This window comes from Leiobunum rupestre, chromosome 7 (genome assembly GCF_980474605.1).
Source record: "Leiobunum rupestre chromosome 7, qqLeiRupe1.1.hap1, whole genome shotgun sequence".
NCBI classification, from domain to species: Eukaryota; Metazoa; Arthropoda; class Arachnida; order Opiliones; family Sclerosomatidae; genus Leiobunum; species Leiobunum rupestre.
In genome coordinates this window covers 31,916,550-31,943,814 of record NC_143390.1, presented here as the reverse complement: position 1 = coordinate 31,943,814, position 27,265 = coordinate 31,916,550, and the positions used below count along the sequence as shown (strand labels likewise).

Genomic DNA, 27,265 nt, shown 5'->3' with positions numbered 1-27,265 from the left:
CTTCAAATATACCTACGAAATGTTATCGTAATATTGTTATAATTAGGACGATTTCCTCGGAGATGAGCCTATATAACTATCACTATTCAATTTTATAACGTAAAGTTTCTCGATGGAATCCCTTCGACAATTCCTCCGAAATTTATGCCAGCTAATTGTATTGGGCTCCGAAATTTACATTACGGAAGAATCTTTAGGAGTTCACAAACTTGGATTGTTTACCGTGGAAACCCCGATGGTAAATTTCTATAGAAACCCGAGCAAAATTTTCTTAACCGAGATTAGTTGAGGGCGTGGGAGGTAGGAGGCGTTATAAACCCCGCGGTCTCGAGCCGGTTATTCACGCCAAGCTGCCTTTAAATGTTACTCTCCTATAGACGTATATTTTCGAGCTTCATTACTCGACATCCTTAAGCCATTACGCTTTCAATCACGTACCCGCTTTCTCGGTTCGCCTTCTACAGATAGCCTCCGTGGAACGAATGCCCGCCGTGCTTCCCTACGCGTTATAGCGGCCCCTATTAAAAGCAAACAAATACTTCCCACGGTTACTCCAAACAAGAGCCTGGAATCTTTGGGATAATGGCGGAGGAGTCGCGAACTCGGTTGCGATTTTATCCTAATTTCTACCATAAGCCTAAAATTTCGCCATTTACTCGCGCGCCCTCTTTGTTTATTAGCCTTCGCGACGAATAACAAGTTCGCTACGAGGTTATGACGAGTTTCGCTTCTCTCGTATTTGACCATCGTTATTTAAACATTTGCCAAATTTTAAGTCCCGGTTGCGGTGGTGTCTGACAAATAGACGCTACGCTGTGACTGATTTACCAGTTGGTTAAGAATTATTAGTGAAGTTAAGTGAACCCCCGTGTAGACGTACCCTCGTGTATAGCACAGACCTCTTACAAGTTCACCCGCTCATGTTTTTTAGTGCTGGCTTAACCTGTCTATTAATACACCTGGTAATCTTCATATGGTCCGTGCCAGATATCAGGGAAGGTTTTCAAAAGGGATAAAATGCCACGATGGTGTGTACGAGTTTGTTTCCACTAAGGCTAACTTCACACTCGACAGTAAATAAGCGGTGGAAAGCTGGACGCCAGTGGCAAATGAAATGGAAATCATTTTCCGCTGTCACTTGACAGTAAATAAGCGGTGTAAAGTTGGACGTCAGTGGAAAATGAAATGCAAATCATTTTCCGTTGGACGTTTTACTCCGTGATTCCGTCATATTTTCCGTCAGAAGGCAAAACCACCGCGACGGTAAGCGTCAACTGATATAATTATCTAATACATTTTTCGCGTCAACTTTAGGCCTAAAGCTTGGTTTCCACAAGCGCGCGTCATAATGTATTTTTCTTTAAGCGCGTGAAAACGATTGTACGTCCCAAAGTTGAGTAACGCGACGATACGCACGCAGGTTAAAACCTAGGCTAATGAAGACGTTTTGCGTCGACACTGGTCGTTGCGGCGTTTTTGCCCTTTTAAAAAAATAAAAACCATCCTTTATAAATTCTCCAACCTCATTGACTTGGCTGGATTTGCGTATAGACTATAATTGGCTTCTTTGCCTTTCCAGTCTAATCTGGTAACCGACCAACCGTATTTAATCCAGTCATCCTGGTTGATTCGAGGAGGAAGCGGAGATAAAGGTTTTATTGAACCCATATATATTAATGGCTTGTTCATCGCGTATTCTATACCCCTAGGTTATAGTTATCCAAATGGTGACAACAAGCACATTGAATTCATTAGTTTCTGACGGTAGTTTTAGTTCCGGGTGCGGAGCTGAAAAATGATAAATATTGGGGAAGCCAAACTCCTAAGGCAATAAAGGCATTCTCCATAATATTACGAGGGCGCGCGTTCATCGGGTCGCTAGGCTTTAAAACGCGTTTATCTCAGCAACGATACAAACCCCTAACGTTACCATTTCGTTTACTTCCATACCGTTAGGAAGAGAGTTACGTAGCAGTGGAGAACGGCTGCAGTTTTATTAGCGAATAACTTCGGGGCTCGGAAGGGCGCTTGCGGGGGGAGGGGCTCTAAAGTTGATAAAATGAAATAGTTGGCTCGTCTTAATGGCTGGAAGTCTAAATATCCATTCATCAAGACGCTCTCTCTCTCTCTCTCTCTGTGTATCTGTGTCTTCGCAGCTCCTCTGCGCGTGGAGATCTCACCATCTCGAATGTGTGTCAGCCCCGGCGAAGAAGTCCTCGTTAATTGCAGCGTTAGCGGTGGCCCCGTTCACGGCGTGTTCTGGATGAAAGATCAAAAGCCGCTTTCAGCGCTGGGCAGCCGGATACGACAGCTCTCGGTTAAATCCATACAGCTTCGATCGTTCGTGCACGAGGACAGTGGCTTCTATCAATGTTACGCTTTCAACGAGGCCGATTCTGCGCAGGGGGTGGCTGAAGTCTGCCAAAGAGGTTGGTTTCACTTTGATTCCATTCTCTCTCTCGCCATTATTCTAGCGCTTATTTTTAAAAGAACCATTGTTTTCTCTCCGACGGACAACAAGGACGATCGCTCGCGATGAAAAGGTTCTTTTTACGAATAAAATACACTTTTTTAAACATTTTTTGGTTAGCTTAATTGTTTTAACAAGATTTGTTGAGAGTTCCGAGTGGATGTAAGGCACACTTTCTATCCTAACCAAAGATTAATTTATTTTTTAAACACTTAACACGTTAAGAATTTATGAGTCGTTTTTTATTACCCTTTTATGGTGGATACTCGGTCTTTATAACTTAACCTTGTTTGTTTCTTATTTAAAGAGGCCAACCTTAATTTTTATATAAATCACCCAGTTGAGTAAACTAATCTAAATTGAGCACGCGGTGGTTTTATCTGATGACAATAGCTCGTAATTACTCATAAAATTTAGCAAACAACTCTTCAAACGTTTTTTGTATGCGCAGATTTAACTTAATATTCGTAAGTATGCAATTATGGTGTTTTCCTTATTCAAAGGATGTTACTTAAATGACGTAAATTTCATCGACCTCTTAAATGGGAAACGGTATTTAGGGAAATTCCGCATCATAAAACCTTATCATGCCAAGCTACGTTTATTTCGTTCCTGGAATTCTACTCACGTTTAAGCTTTATCATTTAATTTAAGATTGGTTGAAAAGACGGATATACGTCTACTAAAGTACAAAGGAATATTAACCTTTGAAGTCTACTTATTCTATATTCTGGTTGGCACAACATCCCATTAAAATGTTTTCTCGGAGGTTTTCTTACGAGTGACCTTGTTTCATATGGTATAGAGGATAATAGGGAAAAGGGTTTAAAGTAAAGCTCTAGTGGTTTGAAAGACAACGTCGAGAATTTCGTGACCATTTTGAGTTTTTTGTTTTCGCATGTAAACTTCGCAGTTGAAAACTTCAAAACGACACCATATTTCTATCGAGCGTATGTCACTTTTCGTATAAATTTAATAGTTATAATGTTTAAATTACAATACTGAATATAACCATTTTCATAAAAAATAAAACGGTAGATAATTATTGTATGTTGTTCTCTTTCTATAGTGCCTTGCATGATAACAATTGAAACTTGCTTAAGCCTTGTATAACTAAAAGTTGAATTCGGTACTTAATTAAACTGAGTGTAATTTTATGTAAGCCAGCAATACAAATAGTAAATCCAAAATCTCATGTAAATAATTATAATATAACATTATATTTATTTTCGTTGGTCATTGAATTTAAATAATTAATTATGTTCGAGAAGCACCTATAGGCTCTCCCAAAGTTCTAGAGCGCTTTGCTTAAACTCTTGAGTATAGAAATATGTCTTATACTGATATATAGGTAAAGATTATGGACGGATAAGAACACCACCAAGTAATTAGCTTTCCTAGTCCGCGTACGACCGTAAACCTTTAGAAACCTTAAAGCATCCTTCAGGAAGTTTAAAAAATCCTTTTTCGTATCGCACTAAACTTCGAGAGCCTTATTAATCTCAAACTCGATTTTTTTTATTCATTCGTGGCTTACACGTCATCCTAAAGGCTTACGCGTATACCCAATTCGTTCAATACGAAAGAGGGAAGTCGAGGATCAAATAGTAGTAGATTTTACCTCACCCGTAACCTCTAACAGTACCGCCGTGTCACGCGAGATTACGTAATATTTATGCAAAATGTTTACAGTGGTGAAGGGCTGTATATTTTTTTCTTTGAAGAACCTTTTCTTTAATATGCGCGGCGTGTTTTATTGGATGTAAGATTTGAAGGACCAGCAAAAATATATCCGAATCCCCCTGTGGTTGTGCCGACAGAGAAGCGCGTAAATAATTCATGAAAAGGAGATATCGCAAAAATAAATTGAGGCTCTTCGGGATTACCGTAATGGGATCAAGTTGTTTACGGTTTTCCATAGATGACAGAACGGGCATCCCTTCCTATCTCGAAATCTTAAAATTCCTAGTTTTCCAAGGATTTGTGCCAAGAAATTCGCGAGAGTAGTCGTTGAAATTGGTATATTTCATTTTTATAAGTCTTTGAATTTATGAAATATACGCTGGAACAGAAATTCCGCTGATTGAATTTACAAATCGAAAAATCTAAACTCAACTTTTTTAAATTGAAATGGCACTAGAGGGAGGGGGGCAAAACATGTCTTTGATTTCATGAGCGGCTTTATATGTCACATAATTATTCGTAAAGATGACGTTATAGAATGACTTTGTTAACGGGATGTGCCGTAAATTCCAACTCCGCAAAGAAAACCGCCTCGTGACTCTAATAGATTTAAAACGGAAGTTAGTTTCCTCTTGCGCAAAATTTTATAGTTTTGTTCGTGCCTCACGATCACGAGATTTGTTTCCATGACAACCTCTTGAATACTACTAGGAAAATAATAATTTTCTAATAGTTATTTTTATAAAGTAACGTGGCCTGCTTGTTTTAATGTTGCTCTTACGTCATAGCTAGTCTCTTACTTTTACAAGGCTATGAGCGCGCGCTACACTCGCGAGGAATATAGCTTTTTCTATAGCGCGCGTTCAAATCGCTCGTGGTTTTTCTTTGCAACTTTTATACTGAGGCATACTTATGAGTGTTTATGTTGTTACATATGTTGTTGGCACCTAACGGAGCAACAAACACAAGAAGAACGCAGCTAGCGTTTAAACACGCTAATGCAGTGTTGTGTACAAATTTCATTGGACGAGCCTTTACGCTGACCGTTTTACGGAAAGGGGGAAGATAATTTCCGAATTTTCCCCTTCCAACGGCAGCACTCTTCTTGTGCGGGGTGCGGTGTTTGTTGATCCTAGTTGGCACGAAACAGTGAAGCAAATTAAGCTTAAAATATTCAACGTTTCTTGTTGGATTAGTCTTTTTCATATGAACAAGTTTAATCATATTTATATAGTAAATATGTTAATATTTTTAGAAACTTTATTAACTTAATTTATTTTTATAATTCGAAGGCGAAGCGCCTAAATTTGTGAACACATTCTCGAAGCAGCTGACGATGGCCGGGCGTGGAGTATCGTTGGCCTGCGTCGCCAATGGTTGGCCAACTCCTCAGATTCGATGGTTGTTGGACGGAAGTGAAATCCCCGATGACGGCCACGTCGTATTTGGCGATCACGTCTACAAGAATAATTCGGTCGCCAGCTACGTGAATATCAGCAGTATCAAACCGCAAGACGGCGGCCAATACAAGTGCACGGCGACGAACGAAATGGGGACGGCGACGCATTCGGGCAGAATCGACATTTTGGGACCTCCGGTCGTCAGAACTTCCAAGAACATCACCATAGCCGCCTCCGAAACCGTCATCTTGACCTGTCCCGTTTCCGGTTATCCCATCAAAGAAATTATCATCGAACGGGGTAAGGGTGAGAATCATGTCGTTATTATTATTCGTAATGAAACATTAGGCTTTCGCGAGCACCCGGTTTATTGAGCTCAAATTATCGACTTGAATATTCCGCGGTAAAATTACGTAGATCTATTATTAGATAATGCTTCGTTATTACGAGTCATTTGCGCATTAACGCTGATGGAAAGCGCGCGAACCATCATTCAAAATCTAAACTATAGCTTTGGAGTTTATCCGTAGTTTCCGATTAGAATGTAGAGCTCTAGTCTTTCGGTAACTTCGTAGCGAACCGTTCTGGGAAATCTTCCTATATAGTCGTCTATTTCAGCGCGTATAATTTTCTCGTCTACCGAATTCGTAAAAGGGCTGGCGTCGAACGAAGGTTCGCGTTAACGAGGGAACACTCTCAATAATCATCATTTGTAGCGTTTATCAATAGACACGCGGCTGCGGCCATCCCAGTAGCGTAACCCCGTTGCTTAACCGTATTATCGAAGGTGTAAATGGAAATTCGCGACTATAGAACCAGGGTGCTCCGGCTACGGCCGATCGTTGATAATTGATCTTCAGCCGTTCCGTATTTGCGTTCGCAGGCAGCCGTCGTCTCCCTTACAACGAGCGGCATAACGTGGTGGACAAAGGAACGGTACAAATCTACGGAGTCAGGAAGGAGGACGAGGGCATCTACCGATGTATCGCCCACAGCGGTCGCGGCGAAAGAGCCGAAGGAACACTCGTCTTGCAGGTCGTGAGTGAGTAGGTTGCGCCATTAAATTCTCGTCAGCATCACGCAATCCTGGCCTCGTGTCCAAACTTTTCGGCGAATGAACGAATATACGAAGCGAGTGAAGAGAGCGAAACCTTATGGCGCCTGGAACCATCTTGGCAGTCGCTTCTCTTAAAGGACGATTTTTCCGAGCTCGGTACCAGAGTCAACCGCGCGATAGCGGCCTTTTTAGAAGACGCGCCGTGAGTGTTTCGGCGGCGGGAGGACGCCAAAATAACGTAGCGTTTCCCCAGAGACCCGGAAAAGTTTTTAGCTCTCCGATATAATCGCGATCAAGAGGACGTTAGCAAACGAGGGATTTCGTCGCTAGCCTCTCTTCTTCGCCAAAAACGTTTTAGTGGCTAAGGGCTACGCGATAAATCTTTGCGCTACAATTACCCAGTTGACTGTTAGGCCCTTCCCTCCCAGCTACGGAATAAATGTTTTCGAGCCTTTTTCCTATATAGGCGAATCGCTTTTTTCAACAAATCCGCCCAAAATGAGCCCGAGATATCTGAACGCTATTTATATACTTAACATTTTTGTAGGTTACGTAGCTTTTACATTTTTAACCATTAAACTATATTATTCCATTTCAAATATATAGCAGCTTCGTTAACAAGAAATGAAAGATGTTTCGAGAGAATCCGTTTTAAATAAATTTATCTTTAATAATTTCTGGTAAGGCCCTATGGAAATTTAGCTTACGAAAGAGATTTATCATACTACACGTTGTAGCGGTTCATTAAAAATTTAAATCTGAGCGTATACGAAATGCGTTTAAAATCCATTTGAATATCCACATTCAACGGAGACGGAAACGTAGCGTGAAATGGAGAGTGGTTTTTAGCTATCGGCTATACGGGGCTTTTATAAATCTGTTGGCGATACATTATTGTTTTTGCAGCGTATAACGATTTGTAAAGAAACCCGGAGCCCTATCGGAGAAATGGCCCGCGGAGGTTAACCATTTGAGCACGCCAACGGATCGTTCCTTCCACGTCGTAACAAAATTCCAATTTTTCAAAAGAGAAAATCGATGGTATTTGTTCTTCCTCGAAGTTCCGCGTCGCTATATTTTTTGCTAGTCTCGTTTTTCTCCCATCCAATTAGACGATCGTAAATCGTTCATTCGCCAAATATTAAATCCCATCCCCTCCTTTTCTCTGTTATCTCTTCTCCTAAGCATATTTAATACGTAAGTCAACATACCTTAATGCTCTTATACTTTGCATGGCGCCCCATTTTCCCGTGTACAGATTTTATCTTGGATACAATCAACGTAGCTTAACTATATTGAGGGGTGAACGCTTTCTCTTTATTACCAGATTTTGTGTTCATTTTGCCGCCAAAGAACGCCCTTTATTATTTACGAATACTCTTAGATAACCGTAATTTTTTTCTTTTGATATATATGATGAATATTTCTTACCTTAGTTTAAATAAATCATAACTGGAAAATCATAACTGAGTAAATCAGCTTTGGAGTTAATAAGTAAATATAAATATAAATAATTATAAATAAATATAATATAATATAATATAAATAAATATAATATAATATAATATAAATAAATATAATATAATATAAATAAATATAATATAATATAAATAAATATAATATAATATAAATAAATAAATATAATATAATATAAATAAATATATATTTCATAAATATAATATAATATAAATAAATATATATTTCATAAATATAATATAATATAAATAAATATATATTTCATAAATATAATATAATATAAATAAATATATATTTCATAAATATAATATAATATAAATATATATATATTTCATAAATATAATATAATATAAATAAATATATATTTCATAAATATAATATAATATAAATAAATATATTTAATAAATATTTAATAAAATAATTAAATAATGACAATGTTGAGTCAATTTTTAGCGTTTTCTTCCGAAATAATAAAAACAGTCAGGAAACGTTACTCCCCCCCCCCGTATTATGGCATGGTATTTATGCCATAAGTATAAATGAAAGCATTCTTGATTGTAATTTTAAGTTACTCTAAAATATAAAGTATATCGTATATTCAAATTATTACAAAATTAATTTAATATTTTAAACAAATAACATCGTAACTTTAATGAAATAAAACAATTTTCTGAAAGCAATTTATTATACTTAAATTCTCTTAATATAGAGAAATCTACGATATTGTTAGAAAAAGATTAAAACAGAATAACGATGTTGTTAATTTCGTGTAACGATGTATTCGGCATTAGTTTCGAGCCTTGCGGTTTGCGAAATGTAGTGGTGATAGAGCTTATTTTCTATAGTTAATTATTCGTATAGTAAATTGAAGCCATTTGTTTTTTTTCTAATTATACCGTGGAAAGACGTTCTTTATTTCGCGAGGAATCTTTAATGGAAAAGCGAGTCCCCGAATGCGAAATCCTTTTCCGTTCTCCATCTCACTTTCTCTCTAATGCAATTCCAAAAGCAATCCCCGAGATAGGCAGTAAACACTGTAAGCCAGGGGTAGCTTATCGTAAGTTCATTTTACGTGGTTCGATTCATCTAATTCCTCCCTTTTATTCCCTTCATTCCTCTCTCTCGCTCTTTCTTTTCGGGGCGTTCGTAGGCGCTCCCGTGATTAGTCCTTTCTCGTTCCCGAGTAATCTTCAGGAAGGAATGCGCATATCGGCCACGTGCACCGTCATCGCCGGCGACGCTCCGGTCCATATCCGCTGGACAAAGGACGACAACCCCGTGCACCAAGTCGGATCCGAGGTGGAAGTCCTTTCGCTGACCGATTTCGTATCTTCGCTGATCATCAACAAGCTGAGCCGTCGCCACACCGGCAATTACACGTGTTCCGCAGTCAACTCTGTCTCCGCAGTCAATTTCACCTCCCGGATGGTAGTCCACGGTGAGTACTCCTGGTGTCGGAAATTGTCCCTCCTCCCGCTACGCACCCTCTCTTCTTCTTCATCCTTTCTCCTACTCTTCCTCTCTACGCTCGACTCCCTCTGATTACATTTTCTTCTCACTTTCCCCTTTCGGTCTCTGTGTGTATTTTCTTCTTCCATTCAACGCCCGAGACTTCTCCGAATAGAACGCCTGAGACTTCAGTGGACAGATCGTTCTCGCCCTGACTCGTTTTTCTCGAGATAAAACGGCCGTTTTTACCTTATTTTTAAATTATCTATCAGTGTCTTCACCATCATCCTTAACATTTGTTAACGCACACTTATAGCTGATTAATGTTATTGTTAATCATTTTGCTTTGGTTAAGGTGGTCCTACGAGGAAATGTCTAAAGTTAAATGGTCAAGAGAGTTAAAAATGATGAAATATTAGTGGAAAACGAATAAAAACTATCGCAAAAAGGCGTAGATCATTAAGTTGAAGTTTTAAGGTTCAAAAAAATCTTAAGGCCCACTTATAGCAGATTAATTTTAATGTTAACCATTTTGCTTTGGTTAAGCTGGTCATACGATAAAATGTTAAATGGTCAAGCGAGTTAAAAATGATGAAATATTAATGGAAAACTAAAAACTCGTAAAAACCCGTAAATCATTAAGTTGAAGTTTCAAGGTTCTAAAAAATGCTCGTGGAATCACTTCCTTTCCCTTTTAAACTGGAAATATAGCCGCTCATTATTTTTAACAGAATCCAAATTTTTTAAAGCGTGTCACTTTGATTTTCTTACACAAAGCTTAACAAGTCAAATTGAAAAGCTTTGGAGCTGAAAATCCTCTTCGTAAACGAAGAGTTGCCGTGTGATTTGGAGTGGAAAATACTTGGGATAGGTAGCGCTTCTATCGCTTGTCAATTAGGCGAATATACGTGTCGACGCCGTGATTAAATCCGCTCCATTTATGACGTATAATAATAATTATTCTTATAATACCACCACCGACGCCACCCGGTCTGACAAGATTTTGGCACCTTCTATATTTAATTAACGTAGTGGAAATTTGGGCCCGGCTCCGCGGGCGCCTGCTATGTTGTTTATTGATTCTTATCGCGAAAACTTAGAAGGAGCGTCGGTGCCACTCTTGTTTACCAAAATCTTGGACCCACTTTACACCTCTCGCAAAGTTTTATTCGCGCTCTCCGCCTATTTAATTTAAAAGTTAGGGAAAGGTTGTAACGTAAGTAAAGGCGGTGGCTGCAATCTTATTTTTCTCTCGTTGAAAAGTCTCTCTCTCTCTCTCTTGGAACTCCCTTTTCTCAAAACGCTAGATTTCACTAACTCAATCTCTCATCGGCGAAAATGAGTTTAGGTTCGCTTCTCCAGCGAGTTTTAATCAACTTAGCGGGTCTATAGTCACACCGAGCGTCAGTCGATGATTCGTTCGAAGGCTGCTCAAATATAGAAGATAATGTACACCTTTTCTATATACCACTAATTTTACGAACGTACTTCCTCGTTCCTAAGGGGTAAAAATAGCTTTTTATAATGGCCCATTTAATAATCCCCGCGCCAAATAACTCTATACCGACCATCGACGGCTAATATTCTTTTTCGACCCAAATCGAAGCGCGTATAAAGTCCAACTCTTCCGCGTATATACGTGGGAAGGTTCCGTTGGCGTTTCTGCTGAAAGCGCTGGCGAGTATCAAAGTTGAGGGAGCCGTAATGACTTCCTTGAGAGGTTAATTAATACTCGTGTAGCTTAAATTCGTAACCCGATAAGCCAAGTCCCGAGTCGCGCTTGTCTAATGAAATTCCAGTGTCAGTTGTCACTTGTTAACCGGCATCGAGGCCTCCCTCGTATACGGCGCTGCCGCCGAATCCCCGAGTGTTGACGACCATCAAACTCCTCCGATGTTAAGCGCCACCGGATACGTTCAAATAGTGGCCCGTTCCTATACGATATACTTAATATTCGGCGTACCGGTTTACGGTCTACGCCGATATGAGATTCGTGTTTTCCCAATTAGTAAGTTTGCCCAATCGAACGCGGTTAAAGCGAGACGTCTGATTAATAAACTACTACTCTTAAATACTCGGCAAATTTCGGGAGCAATCGGAAGACGGCCCAGAGCGAACGCGACTCGATATGAATTCTCCGATCGCCCTCGAGCTTGGGCGCCGTACTAAGCGTCTATATGTTTTGGAATAGTCGGATGTATCCGGGAGCCGGTCAAAGACGCGGGCTGGTAATTGTTAAGCGGAGCGCTATAGGGAACGAAGTCTAGCGTCCGTTACAAATGGATCGAGTCACTTCATTGGGGGACAAATCCCGAACTGCGGTTGGAAATCACTCAAACGCGCGTCAAACGCTTTTACGGGCGAGAGTGTACGGGCTCTCCACTTTGTAATGCCAATTACGCGGTAGCGCGGCTACGAATTCGTCTCTACCATCTCTTCGAGAGAAATAAAACTATATATTCGCTTTAGCAGACGACGTTTTAGGTCAAACCCATATTACACTCGAAAACTGAGCGCGAAGGGGACTCTGCTCGGTCCGCGCTCTCTTGCCTTCCTCTTTTCGTCTCCTCTCTCTCCGATTACCGGCGAACCGTGTAGATTGCGAGTTAAACGAGCTTTTGTTCTCTTTCAAAGCGCGAACTAGCTCCCTGTAACCCCCCTATGCCTTATAGCGGCTAGGAATAAGGCGGGGGATCTACGGACGCGGGAGGGGGGGGGGGTCTACGTAGCTTTCCGCCAACGCGGGTTCCCGTTCCTGGAAGGTGGGATTTTCCACCATCCATGGGAAGCTGAAGATCAATGGATGACAACGTTAACTCGTCTTTCTATAGTTACACGGCTTAGGTTACTCGGAGACTCTATGGTTGCCCGGGCTCGACGAAAGCCACCCACCCGTGACTAATGGGCGAGGTGCCTTCCATGGCCCATTATGGCTCTCCCTTTCCAACGCGGACATTCTAAAACTGTATAATTGTACCGCGTGAGGGGTGCGAAGCTACATTATAGTTATCTTACCTAATCCGTGAAATATTCAAAGCTCGTTGTTCCGAAGTCTAAAGTTAAGGCCCGCGTTCGAAGACCCGTAAACTTAACTCGCTTCTGCCAGTTCGGGCCAAGCTGTCGATTAAGCGTATACTGACGTCCTATATATATATTTATATATACATATAAATATATAGTTTGTAGCATACGGGCCTCAATAAACGCGGCGGAAGCGAAGGTCGATTATGGCGCGTGCCGTCACTGGATTATTAATTAGTTTGATAAATTGTCGTCGTCGTTATCGTGGCCCGTTTGTATTTTACGGTTTAAATTATAATGGCCGCGCCGAAATACGTTTATCCATTCGTCCGGGCGCCGACGACTACAGATTGAATTAAGCCCCATTTTTGGAAATATTCCAAACGTAGAAAGTCGGAGGTCACATTCAACGAATTGTACGAATAATTTCCACCGTTTAGAACTTTAGATTACGCGTAATAGTTAACACTTTGGAACCTGTCCCTTTTCTCTTGAGTTTTGCGCGATAATCATTTGTAACGCTTCTCGCCGACGCTCGGTTATAAAGATTTCGCTCATTTTCTCGAGAAACCTTCAAATATTTATCCATATTTTACCTAATTTAAATATTTGAGATATTTGAATTAATTTTTATTTTGGTCATCGAGACCCTAAGCCCCAGGGAAGTTTGACTTTGAGAAACTGCGTCTCTTGGGCTGGCGTGATATAAGTGTATATGTGCTTTGAGAATTTTTTATTTTTATTACGCAGGAATTAATACAATCACAAGTTTCATTTAAACCAAGGAATACCTCTGCGTATTGTTCCATACCAGAGTGACTGAGAAAAATCGTATCACCTCGGGCAGGAATCGAACCTACGACCTTTGGGTTACCGTCCCAACGTTTAAATGAAACTTCTAATTGCATTAATTCCTGCGTAATACAAATAAAAAATTATCAATGTTTTGACTACAGGCTATCAAGGACCTGTTATAAATTAGTTGACGTTAAATGCTACGGCACCGTCAACAACGGGTTAAATGTATACCGTCAATATTGTGAATCAGATCGAGTCATTCATAAATTGGGTGTCCGAGGCCTGATTATTCGTGGCCTCGGTAGTCCAATGGTAGTGGCGTTGGGACGGTAACCCAAAGGTGGTAGGGTCAATTCCTGCCCGAGGTGATATGGTTTTTCTCAGTCACTCTGGTATGGAACAATACGCAGAGGTATTCCTTGGTTTAATTGAAACTTCTAATTGTATTTTCGCGTTGATAAACCTTGAAGGTCTGGAAAAAATTCTAGTATTTTTAAGTACCAGCATCGGTATTAGCGTACCATAATACCGTGGTACTTGAATAGCTGAACACCCCAGGATAAATAAATAAGTTTGAATTAATGACAGAAGTGATAGTATTACGTCCAGCAGAAAAATTATAGGGCAGCTATTTGACCTTAGAGCAACAAATATTTGTTGTTCTGATTTAGGCTTTCCACGTATACTATGAAGACGTATCTGCCTGAAATAAATCGAATTTGTGAAGTATATTGCCCGTCCTGAAAACAATTAAACGGAAATCTTAAGCTAATGGAATGGGCAAGGACCTTCTCTCGCTTTTAACTCCGTTCCTTGTCCTATTTCTCGTTGTAATCGCGGCCTTCAATCAAAGGCACGCCCCAAATCGATATAAAACTCGCTTCGCCAACATCCGCCGGAGAGAGAAAGAGACCCTCAGTGAAGAAAGTGAAATCAGCTTTTGACTGGAAATAACTCCCGTTTCTTTAGCTCAGACATTTCAACGGCAAAGAGAAACAATAAGAGATTTTGGCCCAGAGACTCCGTATAAATCCCTTTTAACTCCATTGATTTTTCCGTCTGATCCAGAGAAAAACCCCTCCGTGGCCAATTTTGTTAAAATCAGGTTTTGCTTTTCATCTTGTTAAACAAATGAAGAAAAAGCGATTCCATATCCTCGATTTATTCTTAGGTGACTTGACACTTCAGCTAAAACTATTTGGAAAGGTAAAGTTTATTTAAACAATGCGCCATAGTGTTAGCTTTCTTTAAATACGTATTGTGAAATTCCCAGATAACTAACAGTCAAGCTTCAGTGGCTTTTTAGACTCATTCCCTTTAGATATAGAGAGGAGGAGGCTCTTGTTTTCGATGCTGTTGTTGGCCGTGGCAGTTGTGGAGAATACAACACGCTGCTAGCACCGAATAAGTTCTCTTGAAACGTCGATTTTTGTCTTCGATGGGTATTATCATCTAACTAACTTCCAAATGAAAATTCTAATAAAATTTGATGATTCATATATTTATACATATATCGATTAAAAATATCGAGAACTAGCGTTCCATAAAATGGGGCATTTGGTATATTTGAAACTGTTATGATTCATCAATCGATGTTAAATATCAAGCACTCGCGCTCGTAATATCAATATTTACAATCGGGGTCTACAAAATTGGGCATTTGATTTCTTTAAAATCGTCTAGAAATAAATTGTAAATAAGCAGCTTCAATCGTTACAAAAGTTCGAGCGCTAAGTTGTTTCTCAAATTGAGTATATTAAACCGTATAGTTTGAGAAGTTGTTCGATCCACTTACAACGTCTATAGTTGTATTACATAGAAAATTGTTTAACCATATTTTTTCTGGAGTGTTTCGTTAAACTTTGATCCTGTCAAATTAGGCCATCCAAAGTTATTGCTCCTAGGATCTGTGACATTTTGTTATTTTCATGTGTACGGTAAATTTCGAACGAGCAAGCTGTTTCGTCCTTAAGGGCTAAGCTTCATTTAAAAAGGATATAGGAATTTTCTAAAAATAGAATAAAACCTTAGTTTTCATCGAGAGTATATTTTGAAGAAATTACCTTAAACAATTCCTTTTTATGTGGATTTTGAATTGAAAATTTGATCGAAAAAGGGAACCATGATCGCGTAGAAGTGGGTGTAAGGCTATCATCGCTTCACTTTAGAAAAACATAATTAAAAGATAATTTTTGGCGTCTGGAATTTAATATGACATACGATCACGAAAGGGTAAAGAATAGCTTGGACGTTATTTCATTAAAAATTTCTTTTTTTCATTCAAGACAGCTGCTTAAATTAATGTATGAAGCAGTATAAAAGGATCTTTCTTCTTTACCGATAGACGTTGGTTAAGAATATTAAATTTGTAAAATATGTTAAGCCTCGCATAAAGATAAATGTTCTAAGGATATACGCGAGTTTTTCATTTTGAACCGTTTCTGTAAAATACACAATAGCCACGGTCACACTACAGCTTAAAACCCAGTTTAGGGATCATTCTTGCAAAATCGCTTCACCTCGGTTCGCTTATAGAGTAGTATCAGTGCTACATCACGCAACGTCACCCATGGTTTTTCCTATAGAGAAAAAAAAACGCGCCTAAAATGGCGGCCATGGCCAAAGCTACGAGGTGATACTACTCTATAGCCAAAACTAAACGTCATTTCAAATTATGAACAGAATTTTTAAAATCATGTTTACTATAGGCTTCGTGCGTAGTTTAAATTTTGGTCATAAGTATCACCGCCTACCGACCGAGTTTCAAATTGAATATATGAAAGCTGTCTGCTCGTTCAAAATTATCTCTGTGCAACAGCTGAAAGTTCAACCGAAAAAAAGTCGTCTGCTATTTCTTCACATATTTAGTTGACGGATATTAAGGTAGATGGCGCTATATTTCCTAAGCTCGCAGCCTATACATATAGCAATATTATTTGACATTATTTGAAAATACTAAAATGTATCCCAAAACAATTAGTTAATATTAGTAATATTAGTAATATTATTCGACATTACTTAGAATTTTATTCCCATTGTTTATGAAAATACAAGCAATTTGATTTCCCCGCCTTGTCGTTTTGAAAGCGATTCTAAGCGAACCGACTTGGACGAGTTTCTTCCCGAACCAACACGAAGCGACTTCTCTTGCTGGTTTTGAAAACAAGTTATCTAAAACAAAGCGATTTTAGGGGTAAGTGCGAACCTAGCTTTTGCCCCTTTTTTATTTTTGCTATAAGACAAAGAAAAAGAGTGTTAGAGTAGTTTACGTTAAAAATATTTCGACGTCTACTCAAGGAGTTTGGGGAAAACTTGAATTTACGTCACGTTCGCATTGACACGCGAAATGCTATCTCCTATAGTTGTTAAGAGGAGGAAAGATTCCGTAATTGGTGGGAACGAGGCCACATTCGCTAGCAGATCCAGCTTAAACCTTTGATACGGCTGGTATCCGAAATATTGTCCCGTTAGTTGTCCATCGTATAGGGTTGGCAATTCCAGCGTCGCCATACTAATTGCGCCAAAGGCGAGGTGGTGTATATACCTAGTGACCATTGACCGTCTTATACTCTTGACCATCTTGACCATTAGCTAACGACCGTTTTCAAGACCCTAGTCTCTATCTTCGGCTAACCTGGCCTTAGTCTATATTTTCGCGGCATTCTTTTTTCGGGGGACTATTCCCTTTTCTTCCCGCGGATAAGTCTCGGGAGAATTGTCCCTTCATCCTTCTCTTTAAGAGTCTCCGCTTTCTCGTCCCTCGCTCTTCTTCACAATTCTATTTTCGAAGTCTCCGGCTTTTTCTCTTTTTTCTTACTGTTGGCTGATGTATTTTTTCTGTCCTTTTCCATCTCCGCGTAGCCGCTCCCCAGTGGACCATCGTGCCCGAAGAGAAGATGGCGACTGCTGGAAGCTCCGTTCTTTTCGATTGTCAAGCTCAGGGTGAGCCCAACCCGGTCGTTAGGTGGAAGAGAGAAGAAGGTATGGCGAGCTTCATTACGACTTTACATCTCGGCGCGATCTAAGCCGGGGAAGGGGGGTACCGGCTGCGTTCCAAAGTGGCGTCCTTGGTTGCGATTGAGGTGTCGAGTGACGTGGAGCGCGTTCGACTGTGGCGTTATGTAAGACGGGACGAATTGCTTTCTTACGTTGCTCGCGTAAGATTTCCTTTCGAGCAATCCGAAATTCCACGCGATGCGTGTAAGGGGAATGCTGCCAACGGAGAATAAGGGTTTTCATTCAGTCCGAATGATTTATGAGCCAGATATAAGGATTGCCGCGCCAGGAGAGGGCCCGTAGCTAGAGTAGTGACGAAAAGAAAATGCCAGGGGAAACCCGGAATTCGCAGTGTTACGAACTGGCAGATTTTGTTGGGTTGTTGAAGAGGTAGGTCTTTTTACATTCTCCAGATACGGTAATTTGTTTAAAAGGATATACTTACGTACGTGGGATGGTTTTTGTTTCCAAAGAGGGGTCTGCAATTTTACATGATGAATTGCAGTTTAGTTTGGTGATTCATTACTACTTTCGACTGGGTTTTGAACCGACTACTTTTCCATTTTACTAAATTGGTAGAGCTCGGAGATAGCCTAACCATTTTTAGTGGGGTAACTGGCCCGTGTTGACTCGAGGTTTTTGAAGTTTAGTCAAGACGTGGAATAGGGTGAACAACCGACTTTACCCGAAACTCTCTCAACACCATCTTTCGCTCTATCTGAACTTTATATATATATATCTCTTTAAAAATAAAAGTAGCCGATTTCCGTTGTTAGTCAACCCGGTGGTACGGAAGGGATCTCGCTCTGAAGTCTGGAGAGAGTTAATGCTAGAACTGGAAATAGTAGCGCCGCGGCTTGAGTATTCGTAGCACGCTCAACTGAAACGTTTTCCTCATGTTGGACCGCCGGGAATTGCTCAAAGAAAGAATCGCGGGCAGTTAAAAGGAAAGAGTGCACGCGGAGACTGATGGAAAACTTTGAGAATCTAGAAAAGCATTTTACGATGGCTATCGAATCGGGGTAAATGTAAAAGCCAGTCTCTGTGGCCAGAAACGACACCCGATCCACCCTCTTAATTGTATTCCGTTCCGAAACGCTTTTTTTATTACTTACAATGTTAGTCGCGTATGAGTATTGAGTCGCTTTCATATCTAAGGAAAAACTGACGAAATTTATTCCACATTTTCCATCTGATTCAATATAGTCGCTTTTTTTTCTTCCCTTTTTAGTAACAGATGCGGAGCTAAGCGAATTTTAAACGAGTTATACGCCTACGTATATATACCGGAACGTTCGGCTAGAATGTAGTTTAATCGGTTTTTAAAGTGTATAAAGAATATCGGTTCGATGGATAGTGATTGCTTTAATATCCAAGTTTTACCCCAGAAAAAGCTATTTTATTGGTGGTTTCGATATTTTGTATTGATTAGAAAAATATACCTAGTCGCGTGGGTAGAACTGATATTTGAAATATGTTAACGACATCCGTAGGCGGGCTTTAATAATAGGTACATTTTGCGGTTAATGTGAGCTTACATTTCAGGCTTTTAACGCTCCATTTAGGGTAATTTAACGACGTATTTTCGACAATAGATTTTACCCGTAATGCAGTTTTGGTTAAATATAAACGAGAGGTCGGATATTTGACCAAATACAGTAAATAATTTGGAATAAGAAAAATCCGAAATTATAGATTTACCCTCTCATCTACTGTATATGAAAACCGCTTAAAAGAAATATAGGATTTTAAAACCAAATTTAATCACTTCGAAAAAGAAGTAATTTCTTTGTAATTTGTTTTTTCTCCAAATCTCCTTCACGCAGGGCCGTGCTTAGGGGGAGGCGAGCCGGGCGGTCGCCCAGGGCCGCTACACTCTCAATGTCAGTTTCGCCCATGCAATTCGCCCGGGGCCGCGATATCTTATTGGTTCCCTAAGCCTTTGGTCTTCCGACACGCTGGTGACGTATTTACTTCCCCCGCCCCCTCTCGTACCGCGGATAAATTTAATCATGATGCTTGCTTAGACTTCATATGGAAAATCGTTAAAAGAAATATTTTATTTTTTTAGGAATTAAAAATCCTACATTTCCCCCCCTTTAAACTTTTTATGTAAAATCCTTAAACGAAATTAAGTATTTTTTAGTTATTCAAAATCTTACGTTTCCGCTACTTTAAACTATCTATGGAAAATCCTTAAAAGAAATTTAGTATTTTTTAGTAATTCAAATTCGTACATTTCCCTCTATTAAACTTTCTATGGAAAATCCTTAAACGAAATTGAATATTTTAAAGTTATTCAAAATCTTACGTTTCCCCTCCTTTAAACTTTCTATGGAAAATCCTTATACGAAATTAAGTATTTTTTAGTAATTCCAAATCCTACATTTCCGCTACATTAAACTTTCTATGGAAAATCTTTAAAGGAAATGTAATATTTTTTAGCAATTCAAAATCCGAAATTTTTTCTCTTAGTCTTTCTATGGAAATTCATCAAAATAAATATAGTATTTTTTAGTAATCCTACAAAATCCTTCCCTTAAGATTTCTATGGAAAATCCTTTAGATAAATCTAGTATTTTTGAAAAAATAAAAAAAACTTTATTCCAATCCTTTAGTAAAACCTTTTAATGAAAATCCTAGAATTTATCTTGTGCGAAAAAAATTGATAGTCTGGCCTCTCGAATATAAACATAAATTATAAAACAGAAAACGTGACCTGGTTAGGGAATAGATTCAATTTATATCAAGTGTTTATAACAAAATAATACCAACGTAATTGGAAATTTAATGAAACGTACACGTAGGGATTTTCGATTTCCTGTCCTTATCCTATGTAGTCTTAAGATTAAGTACAATTGAGACGGTTGTTAAATATATAACCTATAGGTGTCTCTCGGTAACCCCCTGGTGACGTCACCGATCTGTACGGCGTATCGGCAGCTGTATTCTTTGTCGGTGGGGGGTCGCCGGTTTGTTTTATCAATATCCTCCGGGCCAATACCTGAACGCTTATAAAAAACACACAAACGTAATTGGACCTCCATGTCCAGATTGTCTCTTCCTTTCCCTCGCGAGGATCGAGTAAGACTCCGGAGTAATCGTGTCAACCCAACTCGCGACCGAGTGCCGCGCTTTCTCAAGAAATCGAACCGCTTATTTTTTTACGACCCTTTCCCGAACATGGTCCACCATCGGTCGAGGGTTACGGATAGGTATGGACTTCACTAACTTTTCACCTTTCGTTTAAACGTCAGCTAACCATGGCGTCCAAACGCTGCCGAAGTATGGATAAACGATAGAAAGAGGATAGCACTCCGAGACCTTTAGAGGATGGCGAAAAAGGATGAAAAGTTTCCAGGGAGATACGGCCCACACAGCTTTCCCCGTTGCTTTTCTCCCTCGGATTTCGTTAGCGATCCGTTTTTTTGCCGGCTCTCTATTTCCTTTGTTTCGCTCTCGGTAACAGTTTAGTTGTAACTCGCTACCTTTATTTGTTCAGGAAATTACCTTGGAGAAATACGAAGGCTTATACTTAGGTAGTTATAGCTCGCGATTTCTAAGTGGAGTGAGATCCCCGGTGCTCCCCATTCCTTTCGGGATCAGTCTTTACCTCCAGCGGCTTATATTGGATTACCGGTATTTCTTCCTCCTTTCTTTCCGCTTCCCCGCGTCTTAAGGTTGCCAACCTATCTAATACGCATTACCATAAGTCTACTTCTACGTATAATGTCGTTACGTTTATTTTTATCCTTGTTTCTTCGTAGATACGAAACCACCCATGTATCACAATATTCTAAGTAGCCCTCAAATGCACGTTTTGGAGAACGGCTCTCTTCACATAACGACCGTCTCCAAAACCGACCAAGGCTATTATCTATGCGAAGTTACGAATGGCATCGGAGAGAATTTGCGCTCCAGGGTCAAACTCACCGTTCACAGTAAGTTTTATTTTCTTATGATTTTTTTAGAGTGGATTAATTGACGCATCTCCGCGCTTACTAATAGGTAAATGAACAATAATAAAATCGTTTTTAAATCCTTTCCATGATTTAGAAAGTTTCGACGAAACAAAAAAGGTTAACTATATAGCAACGGAAAATGGCCTAATGTAAACAAAGATCCCGCGAAAAGAATAGTTGTTTTAAAAAAACTACCTGAACTAGTAAAAAGTCCATTAGTTCATGGTCCAAACCTTGTTCGAACTCTGAATAAAAAATTAGTTCGCTAATTGAACACCTTCTTGCTGTAGGACTTGTGACGTAAATGGACAAAAAACTGTCAATTATCGGGTTAAATACTTGGCACTGTGGTTGAAAATATAAAATATATATTAAAAAAAGTATCTATATCCTTACCCCCCTAATGTTATTCGCTGGAAACATGTACCTCTAGTGATTTTTTCAAAATTCGTTTCAAAATAATAATCTTACTCAGTTTAATTTCTACATTTTACATCGTTTTACGCATACAAAACTAGGTTTAAGCTCGGTTTACTAAACCACAGAAAATTTTTGATACTTATATATATATTAAAAACACATTTAGATTTACTAAACCCGCTTTATTAGACCTAGTCTGAAAAGGGTATTGGTGTGGAGTGGCGCAATGGTCAGCACTTTTGCCTCGCAGCAAAAGGAGCCGATTCGATCCTAGCTCGTGGCATTGGCTGAAAAACTCGGAATAACGCCTTCCACGTTGAGTTTGCAAGTTATCTCCTCACTGGTTAAAGGGGTTTCCTCTTTCCATAAAAACGTTTGGAGGTTAACGGTAAGTAAAGGGAGTTGTAGGCTCGCTTGGCATGAAGGGCTTGCTACCACTTTCATACGCAAATTAACCGGGCCATCCGAAGTAAAAGGGCATAAAAATTCGCCCTAGGATGGCGCCTTATTATTTATTAGTAATATTGGCTTTAAATGATAAGTCGTAATGCGGTGTAAACGTCCGACGTTTGGCGGAAAAATCTAGCCTATTGAAAACTGCCTCGAGTCCGATAAATTTTCGTTTTTGATTTTTATAGCCAAGATGAAAACCGTATATCGTAAGATAGATATTACATTCTTTAATAAAATAGAAATATTTGAACGTTTAACGTAGGCGTTTTAAAACGAATCACTCGGGGCTAAAACATAAATATTCGTAAGACTTTCCATTTCAAACGGTGCTCAAAACCCATCCACCCTTAAAGGCAAACGCTAAGTCCTGACTAGAGCATTTTCCATTTTGTAAAAAGCGCGATATACGCGGAATATAGGGTATAAATGGAGGTCCTCAAAAGTTCCCTTCTTACGAGTTTGAGCCCTAATGGACATTTAATAGGAATCTGGGAGTACAAAAGGTTGGTTTTAGCCCGGAGACATTATTCGGCGAGAGGCCGAATTCGGAACGGTAGCGTAAGATCTGAATCCATTTGCTCGGAAAAGAGATGGTCGAGTGTTTACTTTGCATTTGCAATGCCGGGCACGTTTCCTTTTTGTCTCTCGTTCGCTCTCTCTGTCACATCGAAGAGCAAAAATAGGAAATTACGACAATGAAAGTCCTCGCGGCCGCCGCTGGCTCGTTGGTTGTCGGCTCGCCGTTCATATTGGCAATCTTTCGGGAGTCTTCTTTTCAATTTCATTCGGGATTCGTGCCTTCGCGGACACCGAGGAGCAGTCTTCGACGTTATCTCTTCTCTGGAGAATGGGCCGCGCTGTTGGAGAGGACCCTTCTACGATAAAAGAGTATAGCGAAGAGATATTTTTTCGCCTCCCCTTAGACCGATCCGAGTCACTAGGCAATGGGAGGAATCGGAAATGGCTTTGTCCTCCTCACCTCCCTTTTCCATATCCCGCTCTCTTAGCTTTCATAAATTCCTTAAAAAAGAATGTTTATTCAATTTTTGGCCTTAGATGTCTTATCAAATATGCAACAGTCGTGTCCCAGTTATGAAAAGAAGGAATCACCCCCTCTCACCCTCTTTTTCCGGCGGGCTTAAAAATTCTCAGACTCTCCTTACTTAAAGGGAGGACGCTTCGCGGTATATTAAATTCAAACCCTTTTCCAAAAAAAGAACGATCCAGAAGGGAAGAGAAGGAGGTATTCGCGAGAAATGAATACGACTGCGCTTCCAAATCGAAGTTTTGGAGATTCGAACCGAAATCGGCACGGTCTGCGTTGTCGCGAATCGTGTCCGGGTGCTCTCGGGCTTCCCTTTCGTCTCTTATATTGAAAAGAGAGCGTGGTACGAATTCCTGAAATATTTCTTTAAGATGCAATTTATTGTTTCCTTCGATATCTACGTGCCCCTTCCGGATAGTTGCGGACGTCGTCTTGAGATATTGCCAGAGCGCGTGCTGCCGTACCACACCGCGGATTAAAATCATCGATTTATTTTTATTTTTCTCTCGTAAACCTTTTGCGTCACCTTTGGTTTCTGTTTACCCGTGTGTTCCCGTTGGAATGCGATTGCAATACGGCGATTGTGCCCGAATTTGAATATAGCTTTTGTATAAATGTCGAAGCAGTATTAAGAGTTAATTAACTAACAAAAAATGCCAACGTATTTAATCCGCTGTTTGGTAATAACCTAACCTACCCACGTCTCGCCTAAAAATGGGGTAATTTCAATTCTTTTATCTTCGTTATATTTGGTTGTACCGTCGGCAGCTTAGTTCGCTCCAGCGCAGGGGCATTTTATAGCGGACAAAAATATTCAAATGTTTCTCTTTGTTTCTTCTTGAATTTCTGATCCGTTGCTCGGGATTCTGGTCACGGTCGATCTCGGTACTATTGAAAGAGAATACCGAAAGGAAGGAAGAACGTTGTTGCCCGATGCGTGGTCGCTACAGGAAGCGGCGAATAAATATAGGAACAAGAGTGGTGACTATTTCCGCAGTTATACTTCGAAACGGAAGGAAATCGGCGTCTACTTATACGCCCTAGTGTATCAGCTTCCTCCCCAGAGCGAGTTGGCCCGTAAAGAAAATGTCAAATCTCCACTGGGTATTTCAGTTATCTTCTTTCTCGGGGCCCTCCTTCAAAAAACTCCAAAAACCTACTTAAAAACCTTATCTTTTTTCCTACAGAAAATGAACTACATACCTTAATTTTTCTTAAGTCGGAAGTTAATTCTTATTTATGTTATTCATCTTTTCGCTTGATCTTCTTTATCTAGAATCATTTTCTGTTCTCGTCTGAAGGGATTCGGAGAATTCTTTGAACGTATTCCTGGAAGTTTTACACTATTTTTCATCTTTGAGATTTTATTTTATACCAACCGGAGATGTATCGTATCATCTCCAAATTTTGTTTTCAATAATGCAACTTCATATATGTTTTGGTCTGCGTTTAATTCAAACAAATAACTCGGAAAATGGAGACTTGTTTCGGTTAAGTTATTCATTTTTTATGATTTATTAATTTCTTAGTTACAAGTTTGAACTTATGCAATAGATTGTAAACGTTTTAGTTTTTTACTCTCTTGTAATCTGATCAGTTGAATCTCATTAACTCTTAATATTTGGATTATACCATTTTGCTGCCCCATACCTAACTTATACATTTATCTTTTAAAATAAATTTAATTCTTAACTCATACACTGTTAGAAATTTCTGTTAATTTCACAGGAATAAACCTGTATTCAACTTAATGATTAATAATTATTCGTAGAAAATTACAAAGCATAAGAACCTTTTTTCAAAAACCCCAAATTCCGCAAAAGAATGTCATCCAAGAAGATACTGAGGTCATTGTGTTGGTGGAATTTCATTTTTGGCCTTTATCAAATCATAATAAAAATTAGATTTCGCTATGAATTAATTGAAATTAAGGCTTAATTTCTTTAGATATATTGACTTTCAACTACAAATAGCCTATTAATTGAAATTTAGGTTAACTTACTTGTTTTGACTATCTATTTACTATTACGGTAAAAGCTGGTATTGGAATTTACCTGTAAAAATTTAACGGTAATTTAACAGGAAGCTACGGTAATTTTTAACAGTGTACGCTGTTAGAAAAAAACTGAGTTGAAGTTATCAAAGCTGCATGATCCGTAAAATTTGCCGAGTTTGCGAGTTTCTTATCAAAATTATAGGATGTCCTTCCAAGCTTCCACGCTTCTGACCAAAGCTACAGAATTTTTAAACTACCTGACAAGGCTGCATGCTTATGACTAAAGGTGCATAGTTTATAAATGAACTGTCATGTCATGATGTAAGTTAGGTTTTGAATTAAGACACATTACTCTTATGTGGCAAAGGTTATTCAGTGTTCTGATCCAACTTTTTGGATTTTCTTCCCAATATTACTTCCTATTCGAATTGGGCAGCGTTTCTGAGAAAAATGAGTTCCATGTTTAAAGTTCAAACTTGACCCCTGGTCAAAACAGGGTAAACTTATTCTAAAACCCCATCGCAAGATTTTTTAACAAGGTATGCGGAAATATAACATTTGTTGGAGTTTAATGAAAGTAATTCGTTAACCTAATTTTAAAATATTCAACACAAAAATCGGTTCGTTTCTAAAACTAGCTATCTTCCTCACCTTATGATTTCAAATCAATTCATTCTCAATGTGGTGTAAAACCTTTCACATGGAAATTGAACGTTTTTCCTTCTAAAAATAACCATCCATACTTTAGTAATCGCGAAGATCCCACCGATAAAAACTGTTCTATTTGGATTTAACGTCAAAAAACTCTCAGCTTCTCATCTTGGGATTTTGGCTTTTATTATACGTATACGTGGAAGGGCTCTTTAGCGCGTCGCGAAGGGAAGAAGGATAGACGCAAATTTCCTGCCGAATGACAGCACTCGGAAACGTACAACTGGAACGCGATAGTGAGCTCGCGTAGCTACTTCCAACTATACGGTACAGCCAACGTATTTGGGCGCGGAAGGATAGTATCCTTTTCTCCTATACATTTATATTTCGGCGAACTGTAGCTGCCTGGGAGCCTCGTAAGTAGTCGTAGGACGCCCCGATTCGAATGCCAAGAAAAGGATGGGAGGTTGTTTCTTCTTCCTTTTCGAAATACTATGACACTTGTCTCGGGGAAAGGTTTATACTCGGGGAGTCGAGGGCCAGCCATTCACTCTATACTATATTGGTGAACGAATGAAAGTATAAAGGAGGAAGAAATGTAAGAGAAATCTGGCTGATGCCAGGATTTCTCCTTGACGTAGAAATAAGGTTTCGGCCCTATGTTCCCTATACAGCACCCACTTATTTTATCGCCTTCCGTTTTCCCAAAAGTCAAAAAGTTGGATAAATATAGTAAAGGGAATCCGCCGAGCCTGTATAAGACGACAACTCCGAAAGTCCTGATACGTTTCCAACACAGTCTGGCTCGGAGCTTAGAGTCACGAACCATTTTTGCAGTTCGGATCGAAGCTACGGAGACGGTTAAGTTTGCTCGACGCGATTCGATCTAAGGCCAGCTCCGGGTGGCGTGCGCTACCGTTACTTATACGAGAGGAATACCCGCGTTTTCGCACTCGGATGTTTGCCGCCTTTTTTGTTTCTTCGAGATTCCTGTCGGGATTTGGAAACGGGCGCGTTGAGCATTTGAGTGTAGCAGTACGGCTTCTGGCTCGTGTGTGATTTCGCTTCTTTATAACAAATGCAAAGTCCGAGGAAGGGTGAGGAGGAGGACAAGGAGGGCATAGTCCGAGAAGCGGAAGATTCGGCTGAACTTTTCAATTCGCGTGTCGAGTCAGATATCTCGCTAACATCCATCGGTGTTCGTGGGTAGCTACGGCAAAAAAAAACCATTCTGTCTCCTTTGCCTTTATTTTTATTATTGGGGCTTTCTCCGTAAGCTCTTCTACGAATAAAGGATGCCGCGAAACAAGGGTCGCAGTCTGGTTCACACTTGGTCCCTCGGTTTCTTATTTGTTAACTAAATTTACGAATATACCACGGGTTTTTCA

General features: G+C 39.6%; 1 protein-coding gene across 1 annotated transcript in view; it reads left to right on the top strand.

Moving 5' to 3' along the window:
- Window positions 1-2,188: 2,188 nt before the first annotated feature.
- Window positions 2,189-27,265, top strand: part of LOC149936073 (cell adhesion molecule Dscam1-like) — a 93,549-nt gene continuing 68,472 nt past the window's right edge. The window contains exons 1-6 of the mRNA XM_090153610.1: window positions 2,189-2,429; window positions 5,446-5,853; window positions 6,437-6,595; window positions 9,237-9,524; window positions 17,216-17,335; window positions 21,118-21,291. Coding sequence (XP_090009736.1) covers window positions 2,189-2,429; window positions 5,446-5,853; window positions 6,437-6,595; window positions 9,237-9,524; window positions 17,216-17,335; window positions 21,118-21,291 — 1,390 coding nt within the window. The remainder of the gene's footprint in view (window positions 2,430-5,445; window positions 5,854-6,436; window positions 6,596-9,236; window positions 9,525-17,215; window positions 17,336-21,117; window positions 21,292-27,265) is intronic.